A 12722-nucleotide genomic window follows, 5' to 3' on the forward strand; every position below is an offset into this window, starting at 1 on the left:
TCCAAAAACACATATAATTCTTTAAATTTAACAACATGGAATATAAAGAATATATCTCTCTCCCAAATGCTGTTAATAACATTAGTCACATCTGGGCACAACAGAGCAATGAAAAGTGCCTAGTGCATGCATGGTATTTTATTTTGAAGGGACTGGAAAAGCCTTGCTCTGCACCTCGCTTTGTAGCTTTACAGTCTTCAGAAACCCTGTTGAGCTCCAGCGCACATTTAGAAAGCATTACTGTACACTGTTATCTATCCCCTCTGGATGTGATGCCACCAAATTCCCCCTCGCGCTACATTTTTACATCATTTTTATGTTTAGCCTGGAAATGAAGCCAACTGGCTGCTGTATATCCACTTATTAAAGTCCATGTCAGCCTGATTTAAGATCAGTTTAAACTGCAGCATCGCTGTAATAACTGCGGTGATATTTTTTGTACGTCTGAGCTGACATGAACAGAAGGATGCAGCTTAGGACAACATGAGAGAGAGCGAGGCAGCCTCAGAGCGCTGTTATTTTTAGTGACAGTACTTAAGTGCTCATATCTGAACTGAGACGCTGCCTATGAATTCACCCACTTCTCTCTCTCGCTCTCCAGCAGCTCACACAGGTGTACAGTAAAGGACACTATTATTATACTGAGTGATGGGCGTGCAGAGGAAATGTAAGAGCCATGTTGCTGTAAAAAGCAGATTTAATAATTGATCTCTGGAGGAAATGATCAGATTTTTTACCCTTTCTGTGTGTCTCATTCAACTTTTACATCTTATTCTTTATTCCCTGGCACACATGTCACCCCGTTTCTAACTATACAGCCCTTTTCCCCCCTGCACATTTAAAATCATCTCTCCCACTCACCTAATCCAATCTCTCCCCAAATACACTGCACTGTATCCTGCTGCCATCTGCTGTCCATTTCTGAGACTTGACTGTTTGTGCTTTTAAAAAAGCAATAAAACAGAGAGACATGCATGACCACTGAGGAAATTGGTTCAGCAGTTTATTTGGAGTTTTATTAGAACATCTTTACAGTTCAGCCATATAATCCCCTTTAGGAAATGAAGGTCTAAAAAAAGAGCTTTAGCAAACATTATAAAACAAGTCTGACATATAGGCTACCAAGCTACTCTTTATGCTCATTGGTTGGTGATACAGTATGTTGGTTTGGTCACTGTGATATGCAGATAGATGGGTAGGGTAACACATCAGTTTAGGTACAAAATAAATGACTAAAGGTGCTTTTCAACAGCAAGAACCAGGAACCTTTGAAGAACTCTGTGTTTTGATTGCTGCAAGCTCATTGTTTATATTTTCAATCTTGTTGTAGGCTGTTCTAAATATGCTTTGATAGGACTACAATAAGAAAACTGAGGGGTCAACGACAAGGTGTAGGGCTCACTACAGAACATCCACTGGGAACTGAACATGGCGTCCCCCAATGAGAGAGTCTAGAATACTTTCCAAGGACTTACGGCATGAAGTTGTTTGAAGAAATGCTCCTGGTATGTAAGTTCCTGAACTTTTGGTGGAAAAGAACCTCATCTTTGTTTTTATCATCAACTTTTCAATAATCATGGGATGATAGCTGGTCGCTTTGATTATGTTGGATAATGGTCAGGGTAGCACATTAGTTTGGGTACCAAATGAATAAATATGTTTGCATTTCGACAGCAGGAACTTTACCAAGGAACCTTTTGAGGAACTCTAAATTTCGACAGCAGGAATCAGGGTTGAAATATAGTTATAGAGTATGGATTTACCCCCTGACAAGTCCCTGCTCAGGGGGAAGTTCTTTCAGAAGGCCCAGGAACTTTAGGGACATGGTCTGCAGTGCAACAAGAAAGTCTACATAGGTCCAGTCCTTCTGGGATTTTTGGCTGCTGTGAAAACCCAGACAACAACCAGCCACGGGAACAAAGCAGGAACCAGGTTTCAAATTTGGTTCCTGGGTAGTTTATTTACCCCCAGCTGCTTCGGATCCAGTACTTTCATAAGACCCAGGAACTTTGGGGATAGGGTCTGCAGTGTTGAGTTTTTTTGATTAAGTATTTTGCTAGGAACCTTTTAAAGAACTTGATGTTTTCATAGCAGTTGCAAGGGTTCAAATTTCATTCCAGGGTAACTGATTCACCTCCTAAAAAGTTCCTGATCAGTGGACTGCAGGTGAGACAAGTTGACCACAATGAGAGAGTCTGTAAGTGTCTGATCTTCCTAGGATTTTAGGCCATTGTAGAAACAGAGACAACAATGGGCCTCGGGAACTATTCAGGTAAATGAAGAGAAGTTCCTGGAACTTTTTGTCCGAAAGCACAGTATCTTTATTTTTAGATAGTGATTTGAGGGGAGGGGGGCGATCTGGTAACTGTGAAATACAGACAAACAGTCAGAGTAACACATCAATTTGGGTATGAAATTAATAAATAAAGGTGCTTTTTCACAGCACAAACCTTCCCCAGGAACCTTTGAGGGACTCTATGAGTTTTGATAGCAGGGTGCAAAATTAGATGGTAATGGATCCACCCCCAAAAAGTTCCTTCTTGGGGGATTGCAGCTCCAAGTTCACTGTATATACTGTATGTCATTGTGTTTGAAACAGACGGTCAAGCGTCTAGACGCTCAGTTTGCTCAGTATTAATTCAGAAGAGGACAACCAGCTGACTGAGACACAGCGACCTGCAATGAGAATATGTACTGGAACTAATCTTCCTGGAATTTTAAGTAACTGTGGAAACAGACAAAAAATAGCCACAGAAAATATTTAGTAACATGAAGAGAAGTTCCTGGAACTTTTTGTTGAAAAGCACTTTGTCCTTATTTCTAGCGTCAACCTTTACATAATGATGGGCTAGTAACAGTCTGTGTCTCCTAATGCTGCCTTGAAGCAAAAAAAAGGGCTTTAACATTTAAATCAATAATGCATCATGAAAGTCACTGTAGCTTTATCTTCCTAAAAATGGCTTCTCTATAGAGCTGAAAACCTGAGTATTTCCAAAAAAGATAATTTCATAGAAAAATAACATCTCACAGTATCCATCTTGTTTTTCAACAGAACTTTAAAAATAAATATGAGCAAAAACTAACTGATGTGCTATTTTTTTCATCTTTGAGCTCCTGCAGAGATTTATCAAGAATTTTATCTTTGTGGGTTTACAGTAAGGGCCTTTTCTTTTTGGCATGGCTGAAACTACTTAACGGCTTTCCTCGTATTAGAGACCTCAGAGCAGAGAAGGGTTTTCACAGTAAGAAAAAAATCAGCGGTTAGGATAAAGTGATTTATGTTACAAAGGCAACTGTACGTGGCACGATGGGCACAGCACTCTCTAGAGTCTAGATCATGGTTTTTTGTTCTGACCCCACATAGACGATATTATTAACAGTACTGTAAATACGCACACTGAATGCATATTTTTGGCATCTTTTCTGACTTCTGACGGAGGGAACGACACAGAGCATCCTTATCCACACTCCAGCAGCTTAATACAAAACATTCATGTCTGAATAATCAGGTACAATATAGTCTGTTAATGCTATATACCACTTTCACATAATTTCTCATCACATTAATAAATATGCATGGGTATCTGTTGTATGTAATATATAGATATACTGCATATGTTTATATCTTTATATGTTTAGATGATGTATTACAGTAGAGTAATACAAACTTGCTCCAGTCAGTACAGTATTTACAATAAGCTCTGTCATTTATTTCTATACAAATATTTACAGAATATAGATTTCACACCAGCTGTCAAAAAAGGGATTTGCATGATCACAATCAGTTAAATGGAACGACATTATGAGTCGAGGCAACAGAAGAGGATTTTTTACAAACACGTTCCACAGTTTCCTCTCAGACCAGGTCGACGTCACGTGGCGCAGTGGAAATGGATGTCTGCCGCAGTGACAGTTGCATTATTATTGCTCAGTATTTTCATGAGGTATAAAGTGAATGTCTGTGCAGTCTCTGTACACTCAGGGGGGGTTGATTTAGAGAGGAGAGGCTCTGCTAAAGTGGCTTGAGGACGGAGATGCAGAGAGGTGAGGAAGTAATTTATACCAAGGTGTCAGAAATACCTTGTTGTCTTGGAAACTAGAGCATCATTGCCGAGACCTATGCTTGAGAGTTGTCTGATTCCAAGTATGCCTCTAAAGAATAAACAACATAACCATTTTGAACAGCTTTAGTGTATATTTTTATCCCAACATGTGTTTGATATGATTGCTACTATTGTTTTCGGGTCTGGCTCAGAACAATGATGGAGGAACAACAAGCACAGAGATGAGCCAGACTATCATTAGCATTAGCTCTCCTTGTGCTGCTCCTGATTTCCTGATTCCATTGTTTCCTGATTGTTTTATTTAGCTATTTATCTCCTGTTTCTATCAGGTTTAAAAGTTATTACTTAGAGGCTTCAATATATTAGTAAAACCTATACGACATAGATACACTATATGGACAAAAGTACTTGGCCACACCAGGTGTTTCAATCAGACCTGTTGCCAAGGTGTATAAAATCAAGCCATGCAGTCTCCAATTGACCAGATTTGTGATACAAATGGGTCGTTCTGAAGAGCTCAGTGACTTCAAGTGTGGAACTGTGATTGATGCCACCTTTGCAATCAGACAGTTTGGGAATTTTCATCCTTGTTGAATATTCCACCATCAACTGTAAGTGATATGATAAGAAAATGGAAGCGTTTAGGAACAACAGCAACTCAGCAAAGACCATGTAAAATCACAGGACAACTGCTATGGTGCATAAAAGTTGCCAATTTTCTGCTGATTCTGTAGCTGAAGGGTTCTGAACTTCCACTGGTATGAATGTAAGCACAAAAACTGTGTGGCCAGAGATTTATGGAATGCGTTTCCATGGCCGAGTAGCTGCATGCAAGCCTCACATCACCATGTCCAATGCCAAGCATCAGATGGATTTGTGTTAAGAACAGCAACACTGGACTGTGGAGCAGTGGAAACATGATCGGAAGAGTAACATATCACAATTCTCTGTTTGGCAGTCAGATGGGCGAATCTGGGATGGCCAGGGGAACTGTACCAGCCTGAATGAATTGTGGCAACTGTGAAGTTTGATATAGGAGAGATAATAGTATAAGGGTGTTTTTCAGGGTTCGGGGGCCCCTTATCTCCAGTGAAGGGCAATCTTAATGCTTCAACAAAGCAAGACATTTTGGACAATGCTATGCTTCCAACTATGAGGCAGCAGTTTGGGGGATGAACCAGAGAAGAGATCGCGAGCCAGGCCTTACCGTGCAACATCAGTGCCAGACCTCATAAATGCTCTACAGAATCAATGGGCACAAATTCTCACACAAACACTCCAAGATTGTGTGGAAACCTTCCAAGAATTGTGGACAATGTTATAGCTGCAAAAGGAGGGCTAACTCCATAATAAAGTGCATGTATGTGAATACTATATCATCACAGCCACTGTTGGTGTAATAATCAAATGGCCAAATACTTTTGTCCATATAGTGTAGCTGTTTTGACACCAAGGAAACAAAATTAGAAATCCCAGAAATCCAATCAGGCAAAGTATTTTTATTTTTAAATAAGAAATCCAAAATAAAGGAACAAGCTGTTTCCCAATTACTGTTTGAAAATTGGAAAGCAAAACAGAATCAATTTAATACAAAACTGCCTGAAAAACCAAGGGCCTATTTTGTGTTTTTGAACAGTACCTGAGAAACACCTTGTTCCTTGATTTTGGATGCCTCTGTCAAAATCAATTGGACTGTAAAATACATTGACGCCAATAGTGGCCAGCGCTTATTTTCAAATCAAATAGCTGCAGGTAAACTCTTGCATGTTGTCTCAACTGCAGAAATTATCAGCATGTGTTTGTGCAATCTAGACCGTGTGTTGGAGTTTACCTGCAATTCTTAATGAAAAAGATGTTTTTTTTTTTGTTTGTTTTCATACCTATTGATACTATCAGTCATTAAAATTACATTAATCATATTGTCTTAAATCATTTGGTTTCAAAAAAGTATGGATAACTTTGCCTGTGTTACTGGAAACAGTGACTGGAAATGTGTTGCTATTGACAAGTTCTACCATATATCTAGCAGCATATTTCTGTTTGTGTTTGCTCTTTAAAATTTACCTCAAATAGGTTCTTCAGCTTTGGAGAAGTAGTTGGCTGTTGCAGCTATGACATGTATTTTTATAATTGCGTTGGCTGCAGTTTTGGGGATAAAAATCAGGAATTTTTACATGTTTTGGCGGTTCGATCATAGTATCAGATGGATGCATTGGCTGACTTACTAGCCAGTACTGCTTACTGCTTTTTTGGCTGTTTCAGAGGCATTTCTCATGTTGGGTTGGTATAGGAACAAATCTACTGCAAATATAAAGAGAGTATCATTAGAAACTGAAGAGGAGTGTTGTTGTTTGAGTAGGAAACGTGACATAACTTAAGCATGGTGGCGCATTTACAGGTTAAACTGACATTAACATTAAACAGCAGCTGGAGGTCAGCTGTAAAAAGGCACAAAGAATATGACTTCACACTACTGCAGATATCAAAGTGACTGTGAGGAAATGTAGGTAGAAAAGTTAAACAGTGTGAGACTGACACAATCTGAAATCAGATACTCAGCTGCTTCATGTTTTACTTCCTGTTAAAAAGTAAAGAGAAAGGGTTTCTTCTTCTTCTTCTTCCTCCCCTCTGCTCTGTCGGACTCTCATGGTTCCTCCCCTCCTCCTCTTTGACCTCCTGAGCCACCCTCTGCTGGCTGGGTGGGAGCCAGGGGCCTGGCATCACGGCAACTCTGCGCCCGCCTGCCAGGGAGAGGCCTGAGATGCTGGCAGCAGACACGCTGCCGTCAGATTGGCTGCCTCCGGACTCTGACTCATCGTCGGCCAGCTGCTCCACAGAGGGCGCGGAGGTGAGAAAGGAGAACGGCTTTCTCGGTGACACTGGATTGATCACGTCAACGCTCGGTAAAGGCCTCTTGACACTATCGCTCTGCATGTCCTCATCGTCTCTCTGAGCCTCGTTCACCTCTGCGTCTCTGCTTTCACCCCGGTCTTCTTCCTGCTCCTCCTTCTCTCTCTTCAGCTGTCTGTATTCTGCCGCCATGTCCCAGTTTTTATCCTCCTCCGCCTCCCAGTTGAGTTTAGGTGTGGGAAGTTTTTGGTTAGGACTTGGAATGGGAAGAAAAACATCCTCTTCACTCTCCTCTTTCTCTAAACTGACTCTCTCCCGCACCTCCTCTGGCTTCTCCTCCACCTTTTTCTCAACTCCTACTACTTCCTGTTCCTGGTTTTCCTCTTGCTGCTCCTCGTTCTCTTCCCCATGCTCCTCAACCTCTGCCTCCCTTACCCTCTCCTCACTTCTACTTCTGCTCCTCTGTCTCTCCCTCTCCCTTTTCCGCCCCCTCTCCATCTCATTATCATCATCTTTCCTCCTGAAAGCATCTCTGGGTAAACTCTGAGACTTTCTTTTCCTCCTCCTCCTCCTCCTGCTTGTTTCTCTTGCATCTGGAGACCTCTCCTCCAGCTCAGAGGTGGGGCTCCTTAAATCAGATCGCCCTCCTTCTCCTCCTCCTTCATCCGAACCCCGTCTCCTCCTTCTCCCTTTCTCTCCCTCGCGTCCATTTGAAGACCTGCTTCTCCTCTTCTGCTTGGAGCTGCGCCCCTTACGCCCCGTGGAGTCTACTGCAGCCAAACCCGGCTCCTTGGGGTGACGCAGGAGGGAGGGGGAGGTGATTCTGTGCTCACGGCCTGGACATACATATTACGTCAAGAGAGAAGGACAAAAACTGACTGAATTAGCAGGTAAACAGGAGAAAATCTCTGGCAGAGAGCTTTATATAATCTGTTATTAAAGAGCTTGAAATCCAGAAACTGATTGTTTTGATTTAGGAATTTTTCTGCATTAGCTTTGCTTGAGTAACAACAGCTGCTTATCCATTTGAGTGCAAACTGCAGGTAGAGCTAAAGAAATACTGTGCTGTGAAAAAACATTTGCCCTTTACTGATTTCTGATTTATTTTCTTGCATATTTTTCCTCACTTAAATGTTTCAGATTATCAAACAAATGTAAATGATAGACAAAGATAACCTGAGTGAATACAAAATGCCGTTTCTAATGATGATTTAATTTATTAAGTGAAAAAGACATCCAAACCTACCTGGACCTGTATGACAAGGTAATTCCCCCCTAAACCTAATAACTGGTTGTGCCACCCTTGGCAGCAATGACTGCATTTGCATTAACAGGCTATAAATCCTCCACATTGCTTGATATGAAATGCTGTGTTTTACACCAGACGTAACCTTCTAAAAAGTTCAACTTTTGTCTCATCAGTCCACAAAGTATTTTCCCAAAAGTCTTGGAAATCATCAAGATGTTTCTTGGCAAATAAGAGATTAGCCTTTGTGTTCTTCCTGGTCAGTACTGGTCTTGGCCTTGGAACTTACCAATGAATGCAGTTTTTCCCAATCTCTTTCTTATTGTTGAATCATGAACACTGACCTTATCTGAGTCAAGTGAGGCCTGCAGGACTTTAGATGTATTTCTGGGTTATTTTGGGACCTCCTGGATGAGTCACTAAAGTACTCTTGGAGTAATTTTATCAGGCTGGCTGGCAAGGCTCACCACAGTTCAAACTTTTCTCCATTTGTGGGTAATGGCTCTCACCTTTGTTTGCTGGAGTCCCAAAGCCTTAGAAAAAGCTTTCTAACTCTCCCCAGACTGATAGATGTCAATTAATTTCTCATTGTGTCATGATGAGTTGCTTTTTGAGATATTTCAGCCCACTAAACTTTGTTAGACAGGTTCTATTTGAGGGGTTTTTTGGTTCAACAGGTCTGGCTGTAATCAGACCTGGGTATAGCTGGCAAAATTGAACATAGCTTTCCAAAAATGTGGTTCATCACTGTTAGTTAATAATTTAATCTATCAGTCTGGAAAGGTATAAAAAGCAGTTTCTAAGGCTTTGGGACTCCAGCAAACTAAGGTGAGAGCCATTGCCCACAAATGGAGAAAACTTGGAAGAATGGTGAACCTCCCCTGGAGCGGCCAGCCAACCAAAATTATTTCAAGAGTGCATCGACAACTCCAGGAGGTAACAAAAGAACCCATACGACATAGATACACTATATGGACAAAAGTACTTAACCACACCAAGTGTTTCAATCAGACCTGTTGCCAAATGGAAGTGTTTAGGAGCAACAGCAACTCAGCAAAGACCATGTAAAATCACAGGACGACTGCTGTGGTGCATGGTGCATAAAAGTTGCCAATTTTCTGCTGATTCTATAGCTGAAGGGTTCTGAACTTCCACTGATATGAATGTAAGCACAAAAACTGTGTGGCAAGAGAACAAAAGAACAAAAGAACAACATCTAAAGACCTGCAGGCCTCACTTGATTCAGTTAATGTCAGTGTTCATGATTTAACAATAAGAAAGAGACTGGAAAAAATGGCATCCATGGGAGAGTTCCAAGGCCAAAACCACTGCTGACCAAAAAGGCTCATCTCACATTTACCAAATAACATTGTGATGGTCCCCAAGACTTTTGGGAAAGTATTCTTATGGACTGAAGAAACAAAAGGTAAACTTTTTAGAAGGTTACATCTGGCGAAAACCCAGAATTTCATAACAAGAACATTATACCAACAGTCAAACATGGTGGTGGTAGAGTGATGGTCAGGGGTTGCGTTGCTGCATCAGGACCTGGACAATTTTCCATAATTAATGTAACCATGAATTCTGCTCTCTATCAGAAAATCCTGAAGGAAAATGTCCTGCCATCAGATTGTGACCTCAAGCTCAAGCATGCTTGGGTTATGCAGCAGAGCAACGATCTGAAAAACACCAGAAAGTCCGCATCTGAAAGGGTGTAGGAAATAATCAAAGTTGTGGAGTGGCCCGTTCAAAATCGAGACTTAAATCTGATTGAGATGTTGTGGCATGTCCTTGAACAGGCTGTTTTTGCTTGAAAACCCCCTAATGGGGCTGAATTAAAACACTTCTGCAAAGATGAGTGGGCCGAAATTCTTCGACAGCCACAGAAATGGATTTTTTCAAGTTATTCTACTTGCTTGCAGTTATTTCCTCCAAGGGGAACACAACCAGGCATTATGTTTAGGGGTTGATTACTTTTTCACATAGATCCATGTAGGTTTGGATGGCTAATTTAAAAACTGCATTTTGTATTTACTCGGGTCATCGCTGTCTAGTATTCAACGTTGTTTGATGATCTGAAACACTTTAGTGTGATATCTATGCAAAATAATAGGAAATCAGGAGGAGGGCAAATACTTTTTAAGCACTGTACATCCAACTGTCGGTATGCTCCATAGAAGTGCTATTCCTCTCACTTTGCTGACAGATTTTAAAACTGGTGAGTCTGCTCTACTGTAGACATGAGCAAAACACAAAATCAGCACAGTATTGTCCATTTTTAGACCATATATTTAGCTGATAACCAAGAGCTTCTAGTGCAGCGGTTAGCAGTGCTGACTGAGTGGAGGAATGTAGAGAGACAGAAAATGGGAGAACTAACAGGAACCATTACCAACCGCGTATTCTCTGTCCTTCCAATGACATAGAAGCAAGGCTCGCCTAGCTTGGAGTTGGTCATACAGAGAGACAAACTGGAGAGCTCCACTGAGAGAAAGAAAGAGAGAAGAGGGGAAAGGCAAGAAAGAAAGGAGTGCAGTAGAGGTATAATTGTTAGAGAAGGAAATAAGGAAACCAAGAAAACCCAAATTCAAGAGGAAATGTGGAAATGTTAACAAATAGATTGGTTAAAAAGTTGGAAGGATGAAATATATATTCATGTTAGAATAAGTCCCCTAGGAAAGAAGAAAAGAAACAGTACACCCAGTTTTAACACATAAAATGCAAATAAATCCCCATTTTCCTCCCCTCTCTGCTTTTAATCCCCCTCCGTAAAGACATGGCGGTAACAACGCTCACACCTCTATTCTTAAACCCTCCCACTGTTTCTCACCATAGTCGGGCACGTAGCCGTTTCCTCTCTTGAGCACCAGGTGGATGCGGTGGCCTCCTCTGCGGATCTGCTCCACCGCCTGGCTGTGCGTCATTCCCGCTGTGCTGTTCCCATTGATCTCCACCAGCTGATCACTGACCTGCAACACAGAAACACAAACAACCCACGGCATCACTTTAAATACACCGTACATATTCTCACCTCGAAATACCTCGTCTGTAACATAGAGAAACACAACATTAAATCATCATGATTTATTTTCACAGGAGACATTTTTGAGTTTTGGTGTTTATGATGACATTGCGTCCCCTCAGCAGGCTTATCCATAACACTGTGATGGTATCCAGCATGTGCATTAACAGGAGCTGAAGAAGCCAAGTGGATTTGTTTACGACTGACCTCCTAGTAATTTGTCTACTCATGTTTTTTAATTGCAATTTTTCAAAACAGCTGACACATGTCTAGAAATCCACCTCCATTTTCTCTTGACTATAAAAATACATAGAACACTTGAAGCAACTCAGAGAAAAGGTTTTTCAAAAGTGAAGGGATGCATACAAAAAAATTCAAAGCTCTGAACATCCCCGGCTCAGTTAAATCCATCATGAAGAAAATGAAGAAATATGGCACATGTGTAAATCTGTCTCAATCAGGCTGTCCTCTCAAACTGAGCAACCGTGCAAGAAGGAGACTGGTGACAGAGGCCACCGAGAAACCTATGACTACTCTAAAGGAGTTACAAGCTTCAGCAGCTAAGAATGGAGAGACTCTGCATACAGCAACTGTTGCCTGGGTTCTTCGCCAGTCAAAGTTTATGGCAGAGCGGCAAAGAGAAAGCTGTTCTTGGAGAAAACTCATAAAATCTCAACTAGAGTTTGCCAACAGGCATGTGGGAAACTCCATGGTCAAGTGGAAGAAAGACCAAAATGATACGGTATGTTTAGTGGCCAGCAAACTCGCACATCACCACATACACACCAACCCCACTGTGAAGCACAGTGGGGGCAGCATCATGCTGTAGAGATGCTTCTTGGCAGTCAGCCCTGAAAGGCTTGCAAAGGTAGAGGGTAAAATGAATGTGGCAAAATAAAGGAAAATTCTGGAGGACGATCTCAGAGGAGAAGACAGTATGGCCATTTTATCAGCTGAAGCAGAGGATTGGTTGGTTACAATTTTGAGAAGGTGTGGGTAGGCCTCTGCAGAGGGTTCAGGACTATGCAGACCTACAGCATAGGTTACGTTGCAGCTTCAACATAGAAGAATAAATCAGGTTCAAAACATCAGTTCCATTTACACTGTATACTCTGAATTGTGTTGGTTATAATGTTATGGACTATAGGTACGAGTCAAAAAATACACACCTGCATTTTGTGGCTCCGTGAGGCCGGCCCCCCCTCCATCAATCCCAGGACGTACAGCCCCATGTTGTACTCGCTGCCCCCTCGCAGGCTAAAGCCGAAACCTGATGGGCCTCGGTCCAGATCCACACTGTAATACCTGGAGTCGCGCTGAGAGCAGAGAGATTAAGAAGGATGAGTTATAGTGCAACAAAATCTGTCGAACTCAGAGACAGTCAGGCATAACATATTAATTATGATGCTGCTCTCACCTTTGGACGTGAACGCTGAGCCTTCCTGCTTCTGTGAGTCGAGTCAAACTCGTTGGTTTCTGTAAGGCTGGAAGAATCTGGAAAATAAGACAATATAAATTAGATTATAAAGAAAGATACAGG

At 41.5% G+C, this 12722-nt stretch overlaps 1 protein-coding gene across 2 annotated transcripts in view; it reads right to left on the bottom strand.

The window, feature by feature from the left end:
- Positions 1-1007: 1007 nt before the first annotated feature.
- The window catches only part of LOC121518192 (membrane-associated guanylate kinase, WW and PDZ domain-containing protein 2), a 90369-nt gene continuing 78654 nt past the window's right edge, over positions 1008-12722 (bottom strand). The window contains exons 14-18 of one of the 2 annotated variants that reach the window (XM_041800445.1): positions 12600-12676; positions 12352-12498; positions 10991-11129; positions 10541-10644; positions 7564-7750 (exon numbers count right to left, since the gene is read on the bottom strand). In XM_041800445.1, the coding sequence (XP_041656379.1) occupies positions 7682-7750; positions 10541-10644; positions 10991-11129; positions 12352-12498; positions 12600-12676 (536 nt within the window). In that variant the 3' untranslated portion in view covers positions 7564-7681. Of the gene's footprint in view, positions 7751-10540; positions 10645-10990; positions 11130-12351; positions 12499-12599; positions 12677-12722 lie in introns of both variants that reach the window. The other variant, XM_041800444.1, reaches the window with a different exon arrangement.

Source organism: Cheilinus undulatus, linkage group 11 (assembly GCF_018320785.1).
Source record: "Cheilinus undulatus linkage group 11, ASM1832078v1, whole genome shotgun sequence".
Lineage (NCBI taxonomy): Eukaryota > Metazoa > Chordata > Actinopteri > Labriformes > Labridae > Cheilinus > Cheilinus undulatus.